Source organism: Berghia stephanieae, chromosome 2, assembly GCF_034508935.2.
Source record: "Berghia stephanieae isolate SIO BIC M18660-M18661 chromosome 2, UCSD_Bste_1.3, whole genome shotgun sequence".
Lineage (NCBI taxonomy): Eukaryota > Metazoa > Mollusca > Gastropoda > Nudibranchia > Aeolidiidae > Berghia > Berghia stephanieae.
Window position 1 is genome coordinate 104,171,554 of NC_088361.1, and position 27,130 is coordinate 104,198,683.

At 38.6% G+C, this 27,130-nt stretch overlaps 1 protein-coding gene across 1 annotated transcript; it reads left to right on the top strand.

Moving 5' to 3' along the window:
* Nucleotides 1-4,794: 4,794 nt before the first annotated feature.
* Nucleotides 4,795-27,130, top strand: LOC144963806 (mitochondrial amidoxime-reducing component 1-like). The gene is made up of 8 exons (XM_078897744.1): nucleotides 4,795-5,001; nucleotides 8,332-8,476; nucleotides 9,860-9,983; nucleotides 13,506-13,591; nucleotides 16,160-16,320; nucleotides 21,037-21,191; nucleotides 25,397-25,631; nucleotides 26,187-27,130. Exons 1-8 carry the CDS (start codon nucleotides 4,876-4,878, stop codon nucleotides 26,301-26,303), a joined length of 1,149 nt encoding a protein of 382 aa, XP_078753870.1. The 5' UTR covers nucleotides 4,795-4,875; the 3' UTR covers nucleotides 26,304-27,130.

Sequence of the window (27,130 nt, forward strand, 5' to 3'; positions counted from 1 at the left end):
TATTGTTTTTTGCCAACCACATTTATGAGTAATTCTCACTAAACTGTATTAACCAGATTATAAAGGTTCAAGGTCATTCAGAGTTTTGTGTGTTGGTCCGTTATACTTCTGTTGTGAGCTTCTAAGCCAAGCGCATACTATCTTTTGGCTGGTTAATACAGTTTAGTAAGAATTACTCATAAACGTGGATGGCAATAAATCAATAACAAAGACCTGGGGGACGTTGTATCTATAGATAGAATGCGCTTGGCCAAGGAGTTCACAACATTGCCATCCGGAAGTATAACGGACCAACACACAAACTCTGTGTAACCATGAACTTTTATAGTCTAGTTAATACAGTTTAGTGAGAACAACTCACAAACGCGGATGGCAAAAACAATAACACAGGCCTGAGTGACGTCATCTGCATACTATCTATATAACGTTCCAACAGACGAAACAATGGGCGGCTATGTGGTCTTGTGGTATGACATTTGCTTCCGGATCGGAAGGTCCTGGGTTTAAGCCTCACTCGGTGCATAGTTGCGTCATTTGAAAAGGCTTTTTACTCACATTCTCTCACGTTAACATCGATGTTTCTGTCCGAAAAAAAAATTGTAATATCGCCTAACAGGCATCATGTCCCGTCCTTCATGTTAAATGTTTCTGTTGGTAAAGGACCCCTTGTAAAGCTCTTTGAGTACGTTTAGTGGGTATTGCGCTATATAAAAGCTCATTAAAAAATAATTCTTGGACGTTTATAGTCTGAATAATACAATTTAGTCAGAATAACTAATATAAAATGGCTGCCTAAAAACATTAACAAAGAGCTGAGTGACGTCATTTTCGTTCTATCTATATGTACTCAGCATTTGTGGACACCTGAAGATAATATAGATAGAATGCGCTTGGCAAAGAAGCTCATAACATTGCCATCCGGAAGTATAACGGACCAACACACAAAACTGTGTGTATCCATGAGCGTTTATAATCGGGTTAATACAGTTAAGTAAGCATTACTCATAAACGCGGATTGCAAAAAACAATAACAAAGACCTGCGTGACGTCATCTTCGAACTATCTATAATAATATCTTGAAGAATTTCGATCTAAGACCTCCGACAGATAAATGGACACTTCTCTGTGCAGTCTGCTGCACTTGGAGTGATCTCGCATGGAAGACGAAATGATCTCTTCTCAAGTGCCCAGACGGCCCGACCATGTTATCGTTTCTGCGCCTCTTAACAGCATTATTAATGTGCAATATCAAAGGGCAGGGTTGATCAAAGCCAATTAGTTTATGCCGGCGTGTCCGTTTGGCGTCCATGTGTAAATTGACAAATAAACACACCAGGGCCGTGACACCGACCGACCTGACTCGATAACTAAATAATTATTATTTCCAGTGTTGCCAGGTTGGCGAAATTTCTGCCAAAGTGGAGGATTTTTAAAATCATCGGGTGGCGGGGAAATAATGGTCTGCGGATGGCAGATTTTTTTGGCGGATGGCGGAATTTTGATAATTTGTAACCCTTCAAAAAAGTAAAAGTATAGCAAACAAGTCTAATTATTTCTTCTTTGTTTCCCACCTAAATTGACTTTTATAGAATCTTGAGGCTGAAATGGCTCCAACGTATGAAGTAAATTTGAGGGAATATCAACCCGAATCGACATGCCTTTAAATAGAAATAGACGTGTATACAGTTGTAAATAGATGAGTAGTCTTGTTTAATAACACAATTGATATTCTGAGACAATACACTATGTTTGGTTATAAATGTTTTAACTCTCTCCTTACCAGCCATTTTCAGGATTTTCCCCAAAACTTCACACCCAACTAACACAAAAATATATTTTTATCACTCAAACAAATAGCAGCAAGTTCGTGCGGTAAAAAAAATCTTTAGCAAAACATGCTCTACAACACACTGTTCATTTTCTTTAAATTTTATGATGTACAAGAGAAATTTGATTTTAAAAATGTTGGTTTTCCAAAGGAGAGGGTTAAATCAAATGGCGGATTTTATTTTTGCGGATTTTGGGCAAATGTCGCACAGGTGAAGTATGATAAAGTTGGCGGATTTTGGGCAAATGTCGCACAGGTGAAGTATGATAAAGTTGGCGGATTTTGGCGGATTGCTGGCATGAAGTTGGTGGAATTTTTGCAAAGGCACCTGACCAGGCAACACTGAAATTATTTCGTATTCATTACAAATATTGACCTAACCCACACCGCACTCAGGATATGTTTGAATGTACTCGTGGTTTTCCTGTCCTGATCAGACAACGCGCGTCATCATGGACTCATATAGGGTCATATTTTCTTGGGGGGGGGGGGGGGGGGATGGAGGGGGGGGGGGGGTTGTTTGTTTTCTTAACCCTTTAACATGTGCGGCTATGTGGTCTTGTGGTATGACACTCGCTTTCGGATCGGAAGGTCCTGGGTTCGAGCCTCGCTCTCGGCGCATAGTTGAGTCCTTGGAAAAGGCTCTTTACTCACATTCTCTCACCGTACTCAGGTGTAAAATGAGTACCTGGCCGTTAACAGCGTTGTCTTTGTCCGAAAAATTGTAATATCGCCTAACAGGCGTCATGTCCCGTCCTGCATGTTAAATGTTGCTGTTGACCAGGGACCCCTTGTAAAGCGCTTTGAGCACGTTTAGTGGATATTGCGCTATATAAAAGCTCATTAAAAAAAAAAAATTTTAACACCGAGAGTGGTGAGATCCTTTCATATTACTTGTCAGTTGAACCAAAACCAAATATAGTGTTCCAGGTCGGGAAAAGGGATAGAATAAAAAAAAATTCCAGGCCGACTTTTTAAACATTTTTATTGACTCCAGCATATTTAAAATGTATCACAATGTTATTTCAATATTTTTCCACTACATCATATTATATAGATAGTATGCAGTTGACGTCACTCAGGTCTTTGTTATTGTTTTATTGCCATCCGCGTTTATGAGTAATTCTCACTAAACTATATTGGCCAGACTATAAACGTTCATGGTTACACCTAGTTTTGTGTGTTGGTCCGTTATACTTCCGGATGGCAATGTTGTGAGCTTCTTAGCCAAGCGCATACTATCTATAGACGGCATTGGTTGAACATAAGGTTAGGTATTTGTTCCCCACCGCCTCAAAGCGGTATATTGTCTGGATGAACCAGATGCCCGAACACATTATCATTGTAGTCCTTCAGAGCCATCCGGCCCATGGAACTGGAGTTTATCCCGGTTTCTATAGCGTGAAACAGACAAAAATATTGAGCTTTTATCTAGCTCAATATCCACTAGACGTACTCAAAGATCTTTACAAAGGGTCCCTGACCAACAGCAATACGTAACATGACGCCTGTTAGGCGGTATTCAACTTTTTCCGACAGACAACGCTGTTAACGGCAAGGTAATCATTTTACACCTGAGTATGGTGAGAGAATGTGAGTAAAGAGCCTTTTCCAAGGACTGAACTATGCGCCGAGCGAGGCTCGAATCCATAACTTTCCGATCCGAAAGCGAGTGTCATACAACTAGACCACATAGACGCACATAGAAATTGCTTGCTATCCTTTGGATAGGACGCTGGTCTATTTCAAAGTACTTTCCGCCAAATCTAACAGACTCAGCTACCCATTCACTGCTGGGTGGACTGGGGGAGGAGGAGGGGGAGGGTCAGAAAAAAAAATCTCGACTGCACCCGTGATCGATCTCGGTCCCTTTGCGTGTGAAGCGAGTGCTCTACCAACTGAGCTATCGGGCCCCTCAAACATCATTGTAGGGAAGTTTAATTTCCCTTGGCTTGAGAGTATTTCTATTAAAACAGTGAGCCCAAAACAATATGAGTTATCAGACATGCAAATAAATAGGCCTACTAAAAAAATTGAGCTTTATATAGCACAATATCCATTAAATGTGCTCAAAGCGCTTTACAAGGGGTCCCTGGTCAACAGCAACATTTAACATGTAGTACGGGACATGCCGCCTGTTAGGCGATATTACAATTTTTCGGATAAAGACAACGCTGTTAACGGCCAGGTACTCATTTTACACCTGAGTACGGTGAGAGAATGTGAGTAAAGAGTCTTTTCCAAGGACTCAACTATGCGCCGAGCGCGAGGCTCAAACTAAGGACCTTCCGATCCTAAAGCGAGTGTCATACCACAAGACCACATAGCCGCACAGATGGTTTAATCAAGGTGTACTTATAGACAGTATGCGCTTGGCTAAGAAGCTCACAACATTGCCATCCGGAAGTATAACGGACCAACACACAAAACGATGTGTAACCGAGAACGTTTATAGTCAGGTTAATACAGTTTAGTGAGAATCACTCATAAACAAGGATGGCAAAAAAAACAATAACAAAGACCTGAGTGACATCAACTTCGTTCTATCTATAGGACGGACATACTTATGGGCTTGTTTTAACTTTGTACAATGGATAATACGTTGCGTACGTTTGAGACGACGTGCACTTATTTGTAGGTCTGATAACCCAATTCCTTAAGGGCTCAATGCTGTAATGGAAATATCAAAAAAAAAAAAAAAATGACGCAAAAAATTGTCCATAACAATAATGCTAAACTAGGCCCATAAGTGGGTTCGGATGTCAGAACTACATTTATGTACACGTCGCTTTGAGAGTGTCCATTACATCACTGAGCCCATAACAATTTGGGTTATCAGACCTGCGAAAATAACTACACGTCGGTACACATTGATCAAAACTTGTTACTCATCATGTCTATTTATGGACTTGACAAAAAAGCTTCAGTGGTGCGCACTTGAAAGCATATTCACGGAACGCGTTCAAAGAAATTGTACCTGCAAAATAATACAGAACAATCAAAATCAAAACAAACTCAAAAAATTGATTTCGATTCAAAATTAGGATATGAAAGATTTTCATGTTTTGTTGTCTTGTCTGTTCAAAATTTCCAGAAACGTTGGTTTTATCGCCATTACATCTTATCTGCTATTCAAACTCTACGCAAAGTATTACTTGGATAGGTTTCATCTGGTAAGTCAAACAATAATATTATCATTTCTTTTTAATCTTGCTTTTTATAAAAGCAATTTCTAAATGTTTATAGTCTGATTGATAGAATTTAGTGAGAACGAATCACCGAAATGGCAGTGATACCCAGCAATACCCAAGAACTGAGCATGAGTGGTATCAATTTTGTTCCTTCTATACTTTTTCCCTCAAATGGTTGAAGTGTAACCATCTTAACCCTCTCCTTACCAGCCATTTTCAGGATTTTCCCCAAAACTTCACACCCAACTAACACAAAAATATATATTTTATCACTCAAACACAATAGCAGTAAGTTCTTGCGATAAATACTTTCTGTAGCAAAACATGCTCTACAACACACTGTTCATTTTCTATAAATTTTATGATGTACAAGAGAAATATGAATAAGAAAAATGTTGGTTGTATCGTAACGAATGTGACGATTTTCCTGTAGTTGGTAAGGAGAGGGTTAATTCGTAGCATTTGTCAACATATAGATAGTATACGCTTTGCTAAGAAGCTCACAACATTGCCATCCGGAAGTTTAACGGACCAACACACAAAACTCTGTGTAACCATGAATTTTTATAGTCTGGATAATACAGTTTAGTGAGAATTACTCATAAACGTGGATGGCAAAAGACAATAACAAAGACCCGAATGACGTCAACTTCATTCTATCAATAGACTGGCACTAGGACTTACTCTTTAACGTCAGGGTAGAACACAGCCTAGTCAGTCGTTTTTAGTAGTGCATAGACTTTTTAAAAATATGTCAGTTATCGTGTATTGTATTAATACTACTCGGGTTCTAAACAAAGAAAATCATTACTTTTTATTCTTCATGCTGGCTAGAACTTTTCATATGTCTTGTGACCAGAATGTGTAAAAGTCAAAACATGATCAAATTTATGTTTTTTTTATCCTCTGGATCCGCTTTTATGCTCGCAGGGGAAATATTTCATACGGGCGTCCGCCATTCTTCCGATAGTTTAGAGCCAGTGTTACTAAGTTACCATGCGTCATTAGGAAGGAAGTGACGTTACGACTGTTGAAGAGTATAAACACTACAGTGTTTTATTTTTGACTCAAATATTTTAAATAAAGTATAGATAGTATGCAGTTGACGTAACTCAAGCCTTTGTTGTTGTATTTTGCCATCCGCGTTTGTTAGTGATTCTCACTAAACTGTATCAACCACATTATAAAAGTTCATGGTTACACACAGTTTTGTGTGTTGGTCCGTTATACTTCCGGATGGCAATGTTATGAGCTTCTTAGCCAAGCGCATACTATCTATCTTTTGCCCCTGAACTCAACCGATGACCGCGATCCGAAGACCCATAGCCACAAAAAGTACTTGCCGATCACCCTGAACAAACAGCCCACAGATCCTGATGAGCATCACTCACAAATTTAATATTAAAATATTGAGCTTTTATATAGTGCAATTTCCACTTAACGTGCTCAAAGCGCTTCACAAGGGGTCACTGCTCAACAGCAACATTTAACATGTAGGACGAGACATGACGCCTGTCAGGCGATATTACAATTTTTCGGACAAAGACAACGCTGTTAACGGCCAGGTACTCATTTTACACCTGAGTACGGTGGGAGAATGTGAGTAAAGAGTCTTTTCCAAGGACTCAACTATGCGTCGAGCGAGGCTCGAACCCAGGACCTTCCGATCCGAAAGCGAGTGTCATACCACTAGATCACATAGCCGCACAAATTTAACACAGATGATTGAAAAAAAAATAAAAACACAGTGTTGTCAAGCATTAATATATATTAGTTTACCGTTGGGTCAAGATAATGTGAAAATACTTACTGGGCCTGACCTATCTGTGTGTTTGGCACGTACTAAGGGTAGCTCAGGCCTTTTCGATAACAGGAAATAAATAGTGAATGGGACGGAATGGGGTAAATGTGACCCATCGTCTCAAAACGGTATTATGTCGGCACGAACCAGATGCTTAAAAGCCGAAGTAAATGTTAAACTGGTCAAAATATAAATTGTTGACATTAGCACCTTAAAATATGGTGTCCATTCTCCTCAATAAAACATACAAACTCAACACAAGTCTGATATTTCTGGCTTTAAATTCAATTTTCAACATTTTAACCAACCCGACTTGATACCGTTTTGAGGCGAAGGGTCACAAATAGTAGAAAATAATCTGATTGGTTAATGCTCAGAAACGGGCTCACCATCCATTTTCCAACTCTATGTAGTTATACGTAAATGCCTTTTGTGTTCCCTTGTGCTGTGGAGAGTGGTTTCTCCTGCCGTCTGTCTTAATTGGATTCAGTAGTCTGATGTCACGCCGCCCGGCAACGGCGGCCATCTTGGTTCTAAACAAAGAAAATCATTACTTTTTATTCTTCATGCTGGCTAGAACTTTTCATTCCCTTTTTTTATGCCGTTTGATCAGAATGTGTAAAAGTCAAAACATGATCAAATTTATGTGTTTTTTTTTCCCTCTGGAAACGTTTTTATGCTCGCCGGAGAAATATTTCATACGGGCGTCCGTCATTGTTCCGATAGTTTAGAGCCAGTGTTACTAAGTTACCATGCGTCATTAGGAACGAAGTGACGTTACGACTATTGAATCCTATTGTAAGTGATTTTAAAATGTTTTCATGATTTAAAGAAAAAGAATTATTTGCTAAACAAGGGTTTTGAGCCCGAAAAGTTTCGTGTTTGAAATTCTGTTATTTTTTTCAAAGCTGTTATATTAATCTTTGTTTTTATTGTTTTACAGTCCGAAGCTGTTCGTAGTTTGTTATCACTTTTACCTTGAGTCTTATTTTATCCCCCCCCCCCCTAACTGTCCCCCCCCACCCTCCCCATTCAAGATAGGCTGATTTTCTGGGGTAATTTTACTTTCTTGTATTTTTCTTTCTTCCTTTGTCTGCTTCTTGGTCTTTCACCATGAACACGTTTTCAGAGTTTTACCCAAAATCTTGTATTTTCCTGTCACCATGAACACGTTTTCAGAGTTTTACCCAAAATCTTGTGTTTTCCAGTCACCATGAACACGTTTTCAGAGTTTTACCCCAAGATCTTGTGTTTTCCAGTCACCATGAACACGTTTTCATAGTTTTACCCAAAATCTTGTGTTTTCCAGTCACCATGAACACGTTTTCAGAGTTTTACCCAAAATCTTGTGTTTTCCAGTCACCATGAACACGTTTTCAGAGTTTTACCCAAAATCTTGTGTTTTCCAGTCACCATGAACACGTTTTCAGAGTTTTACCCCAAGATCTTGTGTTTTCCAGTCACCATGAACACGTTTTCAGAGTTTTACCCCAAAATCTTGTGTTTTCCAGGTAGGCAAAGTGGCTGATTTGATGATCTATCCCGTGGTGTCATGCGGTGCCTTACGAGTCGCGAGCGCACAGTGCACGCCGGATGATGGTCTGGCAGCGTATGGGATCCTAGACAGGGCGCTGGTCGTGTGCAGAAAGAATAAATGTAAGTATTTACAGTTACAAAGTCATTGCTCTCTTTTTCATTATTAGGGGTCCCGATGTCTCAGTTGGTAGAGCTCTCGCTTCACACAATTTGGGGTCAAGATCCATTCCGAGTGCAGTCGAGATTTTATTCCGACCCCCCCCCCCACCCTCCTGTACACCCAGCAGTAATTTGGTAACTGAGTCTACTAGGTCTGACGGACATTATTTTTCGATAGACTAGCGTCTTATCCAGAGGATAGCAAGCAATTGTTGCCTGTTTCACGCTATAGAAATCGAGATAAATTCCGACTCCAGGGGCTTAATTAATGTCTCTAAAAGACTACTCTGTTTCTTCCATAATATGCTATAGTCTGTATCAAGTAACATTTCAATTACTATCTGGTTGATTAAAGCACTAGGTATCTATCAATCCTTTTTCATACATTTTAAATCATATCTTACCATATACGATAAAATAGGATTAAGAATTTGCATCCACTTCTGTAAGTGTTTGCTGCTCGAAGCTCAAAGAAATAAATAACAATGTGAAATTGAATGTAAGCTTCAATTTAATAACCGAAAACAGGTAATGTGAACGTTTCGGGTTTCCCCTTTATCAACAAAAGGAGATGAATGAAACAGTACAGACGAATGAGACAATAATAAGTGATAATGGCGTTGTTAAGCTTAATCCACATTTGAAAATTCACAATGGGCTTTGCCATTGACTAAATGAATAATGAAGACCAATAGCTGAGACACGCTGTCCCTTGAACTCGAATGCATTATAAATTTTTTGGGGTCGTGGATAGCTCATACGGTAGAGTCACGATCAACCCGGCCAGGCGGAGTTGTCGTATCAGTAAGGTCGCGGGTTCGAGCCCCCATCGCCGCCGCGAAATATTTTATTCTCTTTTGTCTTCTGGCACTTTTCTCCCCGCTTCATTTCTTGTAATTATCAACATAAGTGTCTGCTCCATTAACTTTTCTGAATTAAAAATTCACCCCAAATACCGGAGCATGCTCAATGTCTCAATCGTTTCTATGTTAAATGTTTGTATTGAGAATATTTTGCTATTAAGCTTAAATGCTGGCCAACTTATTTCGCAGTGTTTGTGTGTGTTGAACCCGTGACCTCAAGAAGTCGGGGAGAGAAGGCTCTAATAAGACTAAGGTTAGAAGCGAATTTTTTGGGGGGTCGTGGATAGCTCATACGGTAGACTCACGATCTCCCCGGCCAGGTGGAGTTGTCATACCAGTAAGGTCGCAGGTTCGATCCCCCATCGCCGCCGCAAAATTTTTATTCTGTTGTCTTCTCGCACTTTTCTACTCACTTCATTTCTTGTTATTATGCATTATAATAGTTTGCTCCCCCCCCTTTCTCTCTATCTCTCTTTGCCAGATCCAAACCCCATGTTAGCTTATGGAGAATACAGTCTTCTCAACTTACGCAATCTCGTCCAAATAAAATCGGAGTACACTCCAGATTTTGTTACACTCACTGATCCAAAAGGAATTACCTACACGTAAAATTAAAAATACATCTCTCATGCCAAGATATTTTAAAATTGAGCTTTTAAATCGAGATTTTTATTTAGCGCAATATCCACTGAACGTGCTCAAAGCTCTTTACAAGATGTCCATGGCCAACAGCAACATTTAACATGTAGGACCTGTTAGGCTATGTTACATTTTTCTTTCGGACAAAGACAACCCTTTTAACGGCCAGGTACTCATTTTACAACTGATTACGTTGAGAGAATGTGAGTATAGGGCTTTCTCCATGGTTTCAACTATGCGCCGAGCGAGGCTCGAACCCAGGACCTTCCGATCCGAAAGGGAGTGTCATACCACTAGACCAAATAGCCGCCGGATTAGATTTATCTCTAAATTATCCCAATCAGACAATAACTGTTTCCGGTTACACATAGTTTTGGGTGTTGGTGCGACTCCTTTGGCGGGCAGAAAAGTGAGTAATTTAACTTAAACACATAGCCTCTATAATCGTTATAAATGGTAAGCGTTTAGTTGAGTAATTCACTTAAAAGCATACACACTCATGCACACTGATCCTGTTGAACAAGGACTTATAATTCTAAGTAAAAAATATTCGACTTATTGTGCGGCTATGTTGTCTAGTGGTATGACACTCGCTTTTGGATCGGAAGGTCCTGGGTTCGAGCCTCGCGCTCGGCACATAGTTGAGTCCTTGGAAAAGGCTCTTTACTCACATTCTCTCACCGTACTCAGGTGTAAAATGAGTACCTGCCCGTTAACAGCGTTGTCTTTGTCCGAAAAATTGTAATATCGCCTAATAGGCGTCATGTCCCGTCCTATATGTTAAATGTTGCTGTTGGTCAGGGACCCCTTGTAAAGCGCTTTGAGCACATTTAGTGGATATTGTGCTATATAAAGCTCAATTTTAATTTATTTTAAAAAAAATTAAAATATACGCAAGTTTTCTAAAGTGCGTGCATTGTTTGTTGATGGAATGAATGACCCTAAACTTATAATGTAAGGTAATAGGCATAACAGGCATCCATACCAATAACTTACCAGGCTTAGCAACAAGAGGTCACATTGTGAACAAAGGCGGAAGCATCAATTGGATTCAGTAGTCTGATGTCACGCCGCCCGGCAACGGCGGCCATCTTGATTCTAGACAAAGAAAATCATTACTTTTTATTCTTCAAGCTGGCTAGAACTTTTCATATGTGACCCTCCGCCTCAAAACGGTATTATATCGGGATGATTCAGACCCCAGAAAGTGAATTTAGAGATAGAATGATGAGAAATTGGACCTTAGAAGTTTTTGTAAAGCAAAAAATAGTATTTATACTCCAGCATGACGTAGAGAAATTAAACCCAAGTTTGATATTGGTGGCTAAAAATTCAATTTCCCTAATCGAGTGGATCCCGACATAATACCGCTTTGAGACGGTGGGTCACATATGCCTTGTGATCAGAATGTGTAAAAGTCAAAACATGATCAAATTTATGTTTTTTTTATCCCCTCTGGATACGCTTTTATGCTCGCCGGGGAAATATTTCATACGGGCGTCCGCCATTGTTCCGATAGTTTAGAGCCAGTGTTACTAAGTTACCATGCGTCATTAGGAAGGAATTGACGTTACGACTATTGAATCCTATTCTAGCAGTGTTGCACTACATGAGGCCGTGTATATCTTTAGCTCGATTATGTGCAAGAGAGGTAACCCACTCATAATAGATGACTATAGAATGAATGTATGAGTTCCGTCCCTTGGTTTCCTCAATAATCATTCATTAACTTGACATCTTCTTCTTGGGGTTAACCCTCTCCTTACCAACTCCAGCAAAATTGTCACATTTGTTACGAGCAAAATCGTCACATTTGTTACGAGCAAAATCGTCACATTTGTTACGAACAAAATCGTCACATTTGTTACGATCAAAATCGTCAAATTTGTTACGAGCAAAATCGTCACATTTGTTACGAGCAAAATCGTCACATTTGTTACGATCAAAATCGTCAAATTTGTTACGAGCAATATCGTCACATTTGTTACGAGCAAAATCGTCACATTTGTTACGAGCAAAATCGTCAAATTTGTCACGATCAAAATCGTCACATTTGTTACGATCAAAATCGTCGAATTTGTTACGAGCAAAATCGTCACATTTGTTACGAGCAAAATCGTCACATTTGTTACGATCAAAATCGTCACATTTGTTACGAGCAATATCGTCACATTTGTTGCGATCAAAATCGTCACATTTGTTACGAACAAAATCGTCACATTTGTTACGAACAAAATCGTCACATTTGTTACGAACAAAATCGTCACATTTGTTACGAGCAAAATCGTCACATTTGTTGCGATCAAAATCGTCACATTTGTTACGAACAAAATCGTCACATTTGTTACGAGCAAAATCGTCACATTTGTTACGAGCAAAATCGTCACATTTGTTACGAGTAAAATCGTCACATTTGTTACGATACAATGAACATTGCATATTCAGATTATTATTGTGTACATCAAAACATTGGATGAAAATTTTTTGTTTAGTTTATGAAAAAAATAATGATGTTTTGTAGAACAAATATTGTTTAGCATGCTTTTAGGATTGAGTTTTAAAAACCAATGGGAGTGATCGATATTCATGTTTTCGTCCAACCGAATCATCAATCACGTGATTTGTTGGTGTCCAACGATTGGATATTTCTGAACAAATGTAAACACGCTGCTTTGTTTATGAAAGTTGTAAATATTCCCATGTGTCAAACTGAACAAAATGACCAATCGTAATGCAAGATAGTTGAAAATCTGTGAACACTTTTCACTATGCAGGTCACTTTGAGCACATTTTGCAACGTGACCAATGACCTCGAGCACATGGAAAGTTAATATAGATCATGCCCATTTTAGTTGTGGGTACGGATCATATTTTGGGGGAAAAGACTGAAAATGGATGGTAAGGAGACAGTTAAGGCAGTCAGAGTCATCCTGTTGACGATTCATGCTGCTCTGTAGTATAGGTGGAACGAAGATGACGTCACTCAGTCCTTTGTTGTTGTACTTTGCCATCCGCGTTTGTGAGTGATTCTCACTAAGCTGTATTAACCAGACTATAGATAGTATGCGCTTGGCTAAGAAGCTCATAACATTGCCATCCGGAAGTATAACGAATCAACACACAAAACCATGTGTTACCTTGAAAGTTTATAGTCTGGTTGATAGATTTTAGTGAGAATTACTCATAAACGCGGATGGCAAAAAACAATAACAATGACCCGCGTGACGTCAACTTCGATCTATCTATAAAAGTTCATGGTTACACATAGTTTTGTGTGTTGGCCCGTTATACTTCAGTGTTATGAGCTTCTTAGCCAATTGCATACTATCTATACATGAGGAAGACGGATACCTCTAAAAACAGAATGGCATCAATCAATAGCCTGAGTGAGAGAATAATTTAGTGAGAACTAATCACCCTTTGTGCGGTATCAAATCATTCTTTTTAAAAAGAGCTTTCATTCATTCTGTCCTTTGATTCTATTTCAGATTCGATCCGTCCGATGTTTACAACCGACCGGGCAGGCGCGTACAGCTCGTCTGTGTCAAGAGCATTTACTCTGGAAACATTGTAGGTAGGTTGAAATAGATAGTTCCAAGTTAGTGACGTCACTCAGGTCTTTGTTATTGTTTTTTTTTTGTCATCCGCGTTTATGATTAATTGGATTCAGTAGTCTGATGTCACGCCGCCCGGCAACGGCGGTCATCTTGGTTCTAAACAAAGAAAATGATTACTTTTTATTCTTCAAGCAGACTAGAACTTTTCATATGCCTTGTGATCTGAATGTGTAAAAGTCAAAACATGATCAAATTGATGGGGTTTTTTTTTTCCTCTGGATACGCTTTTAAGCTCGCCGGAGAAATATTTCATACGGCGTCCGCCATTGTTCCGATAGTTTAGAGCCAGTGTTACTAAGTTACCATATGTCATTAGGAAGGAAGTGACGTTACAACTGTTGAAGAGTATAGATAGTTCGAAGTTAGTGACGTCACTCAGGTCTTTGTTATTGTTTTTTTTTTTTTTGTCATCCGCGTTTATGATTAATTCTCACTAAACTATATTAACCAGACTAGAAACGATCATGGCTACACACAGTTTTGGGTGTTGGCCAGCTATACTTCCGGATGGCATGTGCGGCTATGTGGTCTTGTGGTATGACACTCGCTTTCGGATCGGAAGGTCCTGGGTTCGAGCCTCGCTCGGCGCACAGTTGAGTCCTTGGAAAAGACTCTTTACTCACATTATCGCTACGTACTCAGGTGCCTTGGAAAAGACTCTTTACTCACATTATCGCACCGTACTCAGGTCTAAAATGAGTACCTGACCGTTAACAGCGTTGTCTCTGTCTCTGGCGTCGTGTTTCGTACTACATGTTACGTGTTGCTGTTGGTCAGGGACCCTTGTAAAGCGCTTTGAGCACATTTAGTGGATATTGCGCTATATAAAAGCTCAATATTTAATATTTAATGGCCATGTTGTGAGCTTCTTAGCCAAGCGCATACTATCTATAGGAACACTGGATAATATACACGGTGGCTTTTTACAGTTATTAGAAAAGTTGTTTACAGCTAATAGACACCTAGATAACCACGCCTCTCGGACAGTCGTCATATTGTAAACAATGGCAGTGATTGATAAACATAGCGAACTACACAGGTTATACTATCGATGATTTGTGTCTAAGTAAAATATCCACTGTTCTACAGCTTGATCAATGGAATCAACACAAAATATAACTATGTGTAAATTTAAAAGATTATAATAATATCGAGAAAATTGTGTCACAACTAGTCACCCATTTGGCGGTATAAAAAACAATGACAATGATCAATCAGAGAGAGGTCGATTTCATTCACGTTACTATTTATAAACACCCAACTGTTTGTCCGATGACGTATGAAGGTGTGTCACAAATTCTACGTTTTGATTGGTCAAAAAATCTATTGGTCAATACTCTTCAACAGTCGTAGCGTCACTTCCTTCCTAATGACGCATGGTAACTTAGTAACACTGGCTCTAAACTATCGGAACAATGGCGGACGCCCGTATGAAATATTTCCCCTGCGAGCATAAAAGCGTATCCAGAGGATTTAAAAAAACTTAAATTTGATCATGTTTTGACTTTTACACATTCTGATCACAAGGTAGGCCTATATGAAAAGTTCTAGCCAGCATGAAGAATAAAAAGTAATGATTTTCTTTGTTTAGAACCAAGATGGCCGCCGTTACTGGGCGGTGTAACATCAGACTACTGAATCCAGTTGGTCACACTTGAAATGTCTTCAGCGACGTCAAAGTGAAACCAATCTGCTAAAAGCTGTGGGATGGGAAAAAAAAACAACGAACAAAACCTTCGTAAAAAAAACAAAATGCCAAACACGGAGCGTTTCGGGCTCAAATCCATTCCTCAGCCAATACAAATAAACAATAGAGAAGTATTTGGAATGTTTTGTTGGCTAGTTGTAAAAGATGTTTAAATGATTTGAATACTTCATATTGACTGAAGATAGATTTTGAACCCGAAACGTTCCGTATTTGGAATTTTGTTCTTTTTTTTTTTAAAGCTGTTGTATCAATTTATGCTCATTTTTTTAAGTCGAGAAGAGAATTTTCATTAATCTTTTTTAAAATATTCATCTGTATAGACATACAATTCTTTCATCTCTTTGTATTTATAAAATGAGTTATTTTTATCTTGCCCAATAACACAACGAGTAAAGATGTATAAAGAGTTTAATAAATACAACGACATGAAAGAATATGTCTATTCTACCCCTCCAAGTAAGATTATTAGATATTGTGTAACCAAATGGTATGGTATTAGTACTTCTATTTACCATAATTTGTATCTTTCTCCTTCTGCTTGAATGACAATTTGACCCAAAACTAAAAACGTTGGATTTGAATTCATGCGCACTAAAAGATTATTTATAATTACCAATCAGCTGCCTTTTTACACCTAATTTCACACCAATGAAATGTGCGAAAATATTCTGCAATCGTTGAATAAATGAACTTTATATTCAACGTGTTCAAAGCAGTATTCAACGATTACGTATTATTTACTAAGAAATGATAGGGTTTTCCAATGAGAGGGTTGGAATAAAATTTCTTTTTTTATTTTTGTATTTCATTTATACAGGCCAAAATCTTTGTAGTTTTTTCGAGCGATACCTAAAGCGGAAAGAAGAAATTGCCGTCATCCATCGTGTTAAATTGCTGTGGGACAAACTGGAGGGTAGGACAGTGTTAGGAAAAGTCATCTTGATGAATGGCGAGTCCGTCATTGAAGCATTTCACAGTGTAAGCGATGTATTATCTCAAACTTCAAATCTGCTTTAACTCACTCAATCCTAGAGATTTTTGCTAATTTTCAAAGCTGGAAAAAATGTATTTAAACTAAGCATGAGCATAGATTGTTTTTATTTCAACTACCATTAACATGTAACAATTAAGAACATTAGCTTTGATACTACCCCTATAATTTGTCTCAGAAAGATGTAATAAATTGGCATGGGGTAAAAGTAACCCGGGTTAACTACGGATATAGACGGTGTTAGGGTTGAGTGAGTTAACCGTCTCATTATCATCTATGGGAAAATCGTGACATTCGTTACGATACAACCAGCATTTTTCTTATTCAAACTTCTATTGTACATCATAAAACTTAAAGAAAATGAACAGTGTGTTGTAGAGCATGTTTTGCTAAAGAAATTATTTGTCGCAAAATCTTACTTCTATTGTATTTGAGTGTTTTAAAAAATCTATTTTTGTTTTAGTTGAGTGTGAAGTTTTGGGGAAAATCCTGAAAATGGCTGGTAAGGGGAGCGTTAAAAGTCAACTTTTTCAAAATTCATTTTACACCATGCCGATTGTTGTTATATTGGTATACTATTATTATTTAAGCCACTAGTAAAAAGCCCGCAATTTCGACTATTTTCATTCGATATTGTACCCACCATCATTTAATGAGGGCAGATTGGTAAACAACGTTGTCTGTGCAACTTGGTATACATCCTCTGTTTATTTTTCTGTGTGGCCCAACATGATGAGTAAGCCGCTATAGCCTCTGACCCGTGACACAGCAACATATAGTTGTCCGTGTGTGAAAACAGTTTGTGGTAAGAAAATCAACTGCGAAAATAAACCTGAAGTAGCAGACGTGAGCAGAGTTGAAAGACGATCCTGATATCGAGAACAGTACAGTACTCTGGCGATCATGTTTGGTGGCGTTTGGCACCGTTTTTATGCACCTCCACTGGAGGTGTACAAAATCGCACCATTTTTATGCAGCTCCGTTGGCGCTGCTGGTTGATTAATGAAAATGTTGCTGCGTGAAGCTCGAAGGAAAAAATAACGATGTGTTAAATTGTAAGCCTCAATTTAATAGACGAAGACATACTGTGGACGTTTCTGATTTCCCCTTTATCAACAAAACACGACGAATAAGATACTAAGGACGAATGAGAGATGTGTAGTGTGAATGACGTAGATAAGGTAAATAGGCGTAAACAATGATGGGACAGGAAGTTTTTGAAAAACAACAAAAACAAACCAAAAAAAAAAAAGAAAAGAAAAAAGAAAGAAAAAACCCCCCAATAAAATGACAAAAACGCGGTAAACGAATACATTGATGATAATGATAAAATATTATAAAATGATAACAATCGACGTTTAAATATAAATGCACATCGATGACACATTGAATGGTACCGATGTTGTTTTTAAAAATATATAATAAATAATAATAATAATAATATATTAATTTAAGGTTTTAAATATATGTCCAGTAACTATAACAACGAAAATGATGTCTTTCTCAATAAAGTAAACATTAAAAAAAATGTCCACAATGGGATTGAACCCAGTACTTTCAAGGTTAGAGTCTGACAGCTTATCCACTGCGCTACGAAGCCACCTGACTATTCATAACATTTAATAAGGTCTTTCTAAAACCTTATTTTACCTTCAATGCAACTTCTATTTTCTTGTTTTAAATTTCGATTTTTTAGACTATTATTTTTTTAAAAATTTACTACCAAAGAAGTTAAACCTGGGTATTATCCTACCGAAACCATCACATTGAAAACATCAAAGGGGTAATAATAATACTTGATGTCATAAATAGATGAAAACTGTTGAAAACTTAGTGTAGATCTGAAATCGTTTAAGTAATTAAGTGAATACATTATTTCGAATGCGACGATTTGCGTAAAAACGCCAAACAGACAACTTACAAATAGGAGCTACTAATTTCCTGCCAACCAATGTTTTGTTAATTCATCTTAACTACGCCACTACTACATTATCTCATTCATCTGTGGTGTTTCATTCATCCTGTTTTGTTGATAAAGGGGAAACCCCAAACTGTCATTTGATCTGTTTTTGTAATTAAATTGAAGCTTACATTCAATTTCACATTATTATTTATTTCTTCGAGCTTCGAGCAGCAACATTTACATAAAGTGAATACATTATACTGGGGATGTAGGAGCTGTCTCCCCTTTACTTAACTTATGGAAAAACAAACACCCTAGCACCTTTACTAAGATTTATGACTAACCCTAATAGAAAAAAAATCATTCGATCTCGAGCTAACCCTAATAGTAAAAAAGACCCTCGGACTGCTTTGCACTACCTTTCAATAGTTCACTAAAATCAAAATGGCGGCTGAAAATCAAAACAATGGTCAAAATCCATCTGTCAACTTTTGGTTGTTCTTCCTGTCGTAAAAACGCCAAACTGATAACTTTTTACAGTGACGAAATTGGTTGCTTTTGAGAATGTTAGTGTCGTCGGTACGTATTTTATTATATCTGTGTGACTCAACGAACTTTCAAACTGACTTTAAATTATAAAAGGAAATCAAGTTATCTGTTTATCTATCTGTAAAAAATACACTTCTAATTTTCAAATCTTTCAGTAGAGTTGTGCGCCGTATAATTTTTTTTTATTGACTCAAATGTACACATCATTATTATTATTATTATCATTATTATTATTATTATTATTATTATTATTATTATTATTATTATTATTATTATTATTATTATTATTATTATTATTATTATTATTATTATTATTATTATTATTATTATTATTATTATTATTATTATTATTATTATTTTATATGACTCAGCTTCACATAACGGTGTTATGTCGGGATAAATTATGCACCGAAAGGTGAATGTTGAAGGAAAAAAAATGATGAGAAATACGAACTTAAGAGTCTTTTGCAGTGCTAATAGTGGTATTTATTCTCCGTTATAACGAAGATGGGGGTGGTCCCAATAACGTAGTTGGTAGAGCACTCGCTTCACACGCAAAGGGACAGAGATAGAGCCCGGATACATCGAGATTTTTTTTCAGACCCCCCCCCCCCCAGTGATTGGGTAGCTAGGTCTGCTGTCAGATCTGGTGGAAAATACATTCCGATAGACTAGCAGTGCCCTATACAAAGGGTAGCAAGCAATTGCTATTGTCCGTTTCACGATATAGATACCGGGTTAAGCTCCAGCTTCATGGGCCTGGTGGGCCTGAAGGACACAACGATGATAAATTAACACCTACAATTAAACCAACGCGCCTCAAACCAATATGATCTCGGGGTGAGCAAGTTATAAAATAATATAGCATTTATATAGCACAATATCTTATTGAGCTTTCTTTTTAATATAGCGCAATATCCACTAAACGTGCTCAAAGCGCTTTACAGGGGGTCCCTGGCCAACAGCAACACTTAACATGTAGGACGAGACATGACGCCTGTTAGGCGATATTACAATTTTTTTTCGGACAGAGACAACGCTGTTGACGGCCAGGTACTCATTTTACATCTGAGTACGGTGAGAGAATGTGAGTTAAGAGCCTTTTCCAAGGAATCAACTATGCGCCGAGAGAGACTCGAACTCAGGACCTTTCGATCCGAAAGCGAGTGTCATACCACAAGACCACATCTTATCTTATTAAAGGCTGAATATTATGTGAATTAACCTTTACATGCTTTATACAATAGTTTATAATTACAAAATATCATATAGATAGTATGCAGATGACGTCACTCAGGCCTTTGTTATTGTTTTTGCCATCCGCGTTTGTGAGTTGTCTCACTAAACTGTATTAACCAGACTATAAAAGTTCATGGTTACACAGAGTTTTTGTGTTGGTCCGTTATACTTCCGGATGGCAATGTTGTGAACTCCTTGGCCTAGCGCATTCTATCATATACCTTGTATTGTATCATTCACAGACAGTTTTACACAACAACTTTTGAATGTAAGGAAAAAATATATCAATACGGCAATGTGAAGTCGAAAATAACTATCATAAAATACTGGTAATTGACAATTATTCATGATCGAATAAAACATAAATGTACAAAGTTCATAGTACAATGAAATATTAATAACATCTTTAATCATGAAAGCAACAACGGTAATAATCAATAAAAATCATGCATAAGTCTATGATAAATTATCATGATTTAACATCGTTTCAAATGACATGCATTTTAACTTGTTATCATTTACAGTAGTATCCACTAAACGTCTCAAATCGCTTTACACGGGGTCCCAAGCCAACAGCAACACTTAACATGTACGACGAGACATGACGCCTGTTGGTGATATCTTGCAATTTTTTTCCCGACAGAGGCAATGCTGTTTATGGCCATGTTTTCAATTTATACCCGAGTACAGTGAGAGAATGTGAGTGACGAGTCTCTTCCAAATACTAAACTATGCGCCGCTCAAAGCAGGACTCGAACCTTAAACCTTCCTGTCCGAAAGCGAATGTCATAACACTAGACTACATTGCTGCACAACTCCCCCCCCCCCACCCTCATTTTACACCACCTGAGTACGGTGAAAGAATGTGAGTAAAATAAGACTTCTCCAAGAGACTCAACTATGCGCCGAGCGAGGCTCGAACTCGAACTCGAACCCAGGACCTTCCTATCCGAAAGCGAGTGCCATACCACAAGACCTCCCACCAAATCTATGTTTTATTTCACTTGAACAGAGTATTGCTTCCATTGAAAATAAAACCCGGGCAAGCTGTGCAGCGTTCAGCCCGAACATCGTGATTGCTGGATGCCGGCCCTTTGCCGAGAACAGGTGGAAGACTGTCTCTATAGGAAGCCAAGTTTACGGAACAGTTCTTGGAACGGACGTGAGGTAATTTCTACAAAATTCACTTCTTTTTCTTCTTTTTCTTCTTTTTGTCCTCCTCCACCTCCCCTTCCTCCTCCTCCTCCTCCTCCTCCTCCTCCTCCTCCTCCTCCTCCTCCTCCTCCTCCTCCTCCTCCTTCTTCTTCTCCTCCTCCTCCTCCTCCTCCTCCTCCTCCTCCTCATCCTTCTTCTCTTCTTCTTCTTCTTCTTCTTCTTCTTCTTCTTCTTCTTCTCTTCTTCTTCTTCTTCTTCTTTTTCTTCTTCTTCTTCTTCCTTCTTCTTCTTCTTCTTCTTCTTCTTCTTCTTCTTCTCTCTTCTCCTCCTCTCCTCCTCCTCCTCCTCCTCCTCCTCCTCCTCCTCCTCCTCCTCCTCCTCCTCCTCCTCCTCCTCTCTTCTTCTTCTTCTTCTTCTTCTTCTTTTCTTTCTTCTTTTTTTTCTTCTTTTTCTTCTTTCTTCTTCTCTTCTTCTTCTTCTTCTCTTTCTTCTTCTTCTTCTTCTCTCTTCTCTTCTTCTTCTTCTTCTTCTTCTTCTTTCTTTTCTTCTTCTTCTTCTTCTTCTTCTTCTTCTTCTCTTCTTCTTCTTCTTCTTTTCTTCTTCTCTTCTCTTCTCTCCTCCTCCTCTCTTCTCCTCCTCTCTCCTCCTCCTCCTCCTCCTCCTCTTCTCTTCTCTTCTTCTTCTTCTTCTTTCTTCTTCTTCTTCTTTTCTTCTTCTTCTTCTCTTCTTCTTTTCTTCTTCTTCCTCTCTTCCTTCTTCCTCCTCCTCCTCCTCCTCCTCCTCCTCCTCCTCCTCCTCCTCTCCTCCTCCTCCTTCTTCTTTTCTTCTTCTTCTTCTTTCTTCTTCTTCTTCTTCTTCTTCTTCTTCTTCTTCTTCTTCTTCTTCTTCTTCTTCTTCTCTTCTTCTCTCTTCTCTTCTTCTTCCTCTTCTCTCTTCTCTCCTCCTCCTCCTCCTCCTCCTCCTCCTCCTCCTCCTCCTCCTCCTTCTCTCTCTCCTCCTCCTCTCCTTCTTCCTCCTTCTTCTCCTCTCCTCCTCTCCTCTCTCCTTCTTCTTCTTCTTCTTCTTCTTCTTCTTCTTCCCTTCTCTCTCTTCTCCCTCTACTACTTCTACTACTCACTACTACTCTACTACCTACTACTTCCACTACTACTACTACTACTACTCTACTATTACTACTACTACTACTACTACTACTACTACTACTACTACTACTACTACTACTACTACTACTACTACTATTACTACAAAATAACAACAACAACACAACTACTACTACTACTACTACTACTACTACTTCTTTCAGCTTATCCCGCATTCTGCAGGGCTGCCATAATGAATGCCACATCTCCTCATGCATCTCCGTTCAGAGCGTCATCTTCCTCCACGCCCATTTCTTTCATATCGTCCTTTACCTTTTCTACAAAATGCACAGAATATTCTAAAAGCTTTTACATACAACGGGGGCTCCTGATACAGCCCAGCTGGTCGAGCACTCGCCACTCAAGCAAAGAGACAGAGATCGGTCCCGGGTGAAGCCGAGATTCCCCCCCCCCCCCCCCTGACCCTCCCCCCCCCCACCCGCACTTGTCCACCCAGCAGTGTTTGGGTAGCTGGTTCTGTTAGAACTGGCGGGAGTACATTGCGATAGATTAGCGTCCTATCTAAAAGGTACCAATCAACTACTATTGCCCGTTTCACGCTATAGTAACCGGTATAAACTCTGGCTCCATGCCTCTCAAGGACGGACTACTTTCTTACATATAAGGGGTCCCAAACTTCCGGCAGATTTCAATATGTAAGACGAGACAGAGCACGGAAGATTAAAGGCATATATTTTAACTCACATTATTCTATTAAAAAAGTAGTTCTTCAAAGCCATAACCCCCCCCCCCCCCTCCAAAAAAACAAAAAAACAAAAACAAAAAAAACAAATTTAAAAATCAAAAAAAAAATAAAATAAATAAATAAATAAACTAAACAAAACAAAGCTTGAGCTTTTATATAGCGCAAGGAGTCTCGATAGCTCAGTTGGTAGAACACTCGCTTCACATGAAAGAGGCCGAGATTATTCTGATCCCCCTGTCCACCCAACCAGTGATTGGGTATATCAAATTAAGACATGAAGGAGCAGGCACCGGTGTAAGATAAAGAACTGAACAAGTGTGAATGAAAGGTGTCAGACAAAGCAAGAAAGAATAGTACAAGAAAAGTACCATTCAAAAAAATCGGTTGACCTCGACTGGGTAGTGATTGGGTAGCTGGGTCTCTTAGACCTGGTGGAAAGTACTTTGCGATAGATTAGCGTCCTGTCCAAAGGGTTGCAATAAATAGCTTTTGTCCGTTTCATGCTAGAAAACTCGGTATAAACTCCGGCTCTATGGCTCTGAAGGACTACGTTTACTTTATATAGCGCAATATCCACGTAATGTGCTCAAAGCGCTTTACAAAGTTTCCCTGGTCAACAGCAGCATTAAACATGTAGGACGAGACATGATACCTGTTAGGTGATATCGCAATATTTTTTCGACAGAGACAATGCTGTTAACGGTCAAATACTCATTTTACAACTGAGTACGGTGAGAGAATGTAAAGAGCCTATTCCGAGGACTCAACTATGCGCCGTACCGAGCGGGGCTCGAACCTAGGAGCTTCCGATCATACCATAAGACCACCTAGCCACACGGGATGTGATAGGCCCATTAGGCGGCCCTCGGAGAGAGGAATTTTTCTTGGTTTCTATAGCGTGATATACTCAATTGTAATTTATTGTTACCCTTTGGAGAGGACGCCAGTCTATCGCAAAGTACCTTTCCGTTAGATCTTTCATACCTAGCTACCCAATCATTGCTGGGTGAACAGACTGGAAATGTTGGGGGGGGGGGGGGGACGGCCCTTGAGCAATAGAATTCAATAGTCTGATGTCACGTCCGCCCAGCAATGAGCAGCAAAGAAAATCGGTACTTTTTTATTCTTCATGCTGGCTAGAACTTTTTCACTTGTCATGTGATCAGAATGTATAAAAGTCAAAACATGATCAGATTTATAATCTTTTTCTCTTCCTGGATACACTTTTATGCTCATCTGAGAAATATTTCATAAGGTCGTCCGCCATTTTCTCGATCGTTTAGAACCAGTTACTAAGTTACTATTCGCCATTACGAGGGAAATGACGTCACGACTGTTGAAGCCTATTGGGACCCCATATTATTCTATGAGTTAAACATAAAATCAAAATTAGATTTATGTGCTGCCATGTGGTCTTGTGGTATGACACTGGCCTTCGGATCTGAAGGTCCTGGGTTCGAGTCCCGGTCTGAGCGGCGTATAGTCGAGTCCTTGGTAAAGGCTATTTACTTACCTCCTCCCCCGTACTCGGGTGTAAAATGAGTACCTGGCCGTTAACAGCTTTGCATCAGTCGGTAAAAAATTGTAATATCATCAAACAGTCAAACCACCATGTTAAGTGTTGCCGTTGGCTTTGGAACCTTTGTAAACCGCTTGAGTACGTTTAGTGGATATCGCTCTATATAAAAGCTCATATTTTTTATCCCTTCATAATACCTTTTGACACATTTGGTCACATTTGACGATAAACTTATTATTATAATAATAATAATAATAATAATAATAATAATAATAATAATAATAATAATAATATTAATACACCTTTATACAGGGCTCATTTTCGTGTAAAACATAAGCTCTGAGCACTTTGCACTGTAAATTATCTATTTGAAAAAAACCCCCCAAAAAACAAACAAAAATAACTCCACCCCCCCCCCCCCCCACTCCCCCGCCCCGAAACAAAAAAAACAAACAAAACAAACAAACAAAAAAAACAAAACAAAAAACAAACAAACACATAAGCAGACATACAACAGAACATACAATGCAATCAATTCATAGCGAAAGCAAGGGTTCATAGCGTCAATAAAAAAAAAAAGCAAAAAAGCAAATACAGCAAAGATGTGTCTTGAGATTCTTTTTAAAGGCTGGCAAAGACATGCCCTACCTTAATTGACAACATAGGTAGTTCATTCCAAATAATCTTGGGGCCACTGCTGCCTACTTCCCATAACTTCGTCGGGTTTCGTCGGGTGTTTGGGGGGGGGGGGGGGGTTGACCATGTTTCGACGGGTTTCGGCAGGTTTCGACGGGTTTCGGCGGGTTTCGTAAAAAAAGAAACACCCAAACAGATGTCTTTTTTTCTTCCCCAGAGTCCTGCACAGCAAACACGAAGAGTTTTACAGGGAAAACAGGAATGTTCTCGATCACGCTGAAGCGGTGGAAGAGTATCATTACGTGCATTTCAAATGTGGCATGAACGGATGCCGGGCTATGGGGGCTCACATCAAACTGGACAGTGCCGGAGAAATCTCTGTTGGAGATCCCGTGTACGCTGTCTATAAAAGGCCGTCCTCCATCAGGGAAGGTGTGCAAGAATTCTACCATGTGAGTGATGATGATGATGGTGATGATGGTGGTGGTGGTGGTGATGATGATGGTGATGATGATGATGGTGATGGTGGTGGTGATGGTGATGATGATGATGATGGTGATGATGGTGATGGTGATGATGGTGGTGGTGGTGGTGATGATGGTGATGATGATGTTGATGTTGATGATTATGATGGTGGTGATGATGATATTGATGATAATGATTATAATAATAATAGATGATGATGGTGTTTACGATTATGATGATGATGATAATAATAATAATCATGATAATAATAATAATAATAATAATAATAATAATAATAATAATAATAATAATAATAATAATAATAATAATAATAATAATAATAATAATAATAATAATCGCTTATTATATATATATATACTTTCCATCATAAGATGGAAGGTGTTCCACTTCGAAAAAAACGAGTATATATATATATATATATATATATATATATATATATATATATATACATATATATATATAAAACACTTACTCTAGCTATTATATTTAACTTGTTTTACTCTCAATAAATATTATTTCAGCTTTTGATGTCTATATTTCGTGCCACTCACTACAGCAGAGATGGCCAATCCATATCCCGTTCATTGAGTTTTCTACGGCAAAGTAGGAAAAGTCTTGGAAAACTTCCCGCCAAGTAAATTATGGGCCCGGTCATCTCTGAATGGTCATCTCTGAATGGTCATCTGTGAACAGTCATCTCTGAATGGTCATCTCTGAATGGTCATCTGTGAATAGTCATCTCTGAATGGCCATCTCTGAATGGCCATCTCTGAATGGTCATCTCTGAATGGTCATCTCTGAATGGTCATCTCTGAATGGTCATCTCTGAATGGTCATCTCTGAATGGTCATCTCTGAATGGTCATCTTCATGAAGCCTTTCGTTTTTGTTTTTTTTTTGTCTGATTTTTCCCTAGATTCTCTAAGTTTTGTATTTTGTTTTACTTTATCATTTATTTACCTTTTTAAAAATTCAAGCAGGCTCATTTAATTGCATTTAATCCGGCTGCAGATTGTGATTTCCGTAGGCGCTGTCATCATCATCATCATCATCATCATCATCATCATCATCATCATCATCATCATCATCATCACCATCATTATCATCATCATCATCATCATCATCATCATCATCACCATCATTATCATCATCATCATCATCATCATCATCATCATCATCATCATCATCATCATCGTCGTCGTCGTCGTCGTCGTCATCATCAACATCATCGGCAGCAGCAGCAGCCACAGCATCATCATCATCATCATCATCATCATCATCATCATCATCATCATCATAATCACCTTCACCATCACCATCTTCATCATCATCACCATCGTCGTCGTCGTCTTTATCATCTTCATTCTTATACGAGAAGCTATCTAGAACTTTGGTTTGATTCCCAAGTTTTCATTCAAAGCTTTTGGTAATTTAATGGGGCCCAATAAACTACCTTATAAAACCTA

Bases quoted from the DNA above. Each gene is read 5' to 3' on its own strand.
- LOC144963806 (XM_078897744.1), top strand. From the start codon at position 4,876: ATGAAAGATTTTCATGTTTTGTTGTCTTGTCTGTTCAAAATTTCCAGA. The intron at 9,984-13,505 runs GTAAAATTAAAA...ATTCTATTTCAG, and splicing joins CCAAAAGGAATTACCTACAC to ATTCGATCCGTCCGATGTTT. The intron at 13,592-16,159 runs GTAGGTTGAAAT...TCATTTATACAG, and splicing joins TTACTCTGGAAACATTGTAG to GCCAAAATCTTTGTAGTTTT.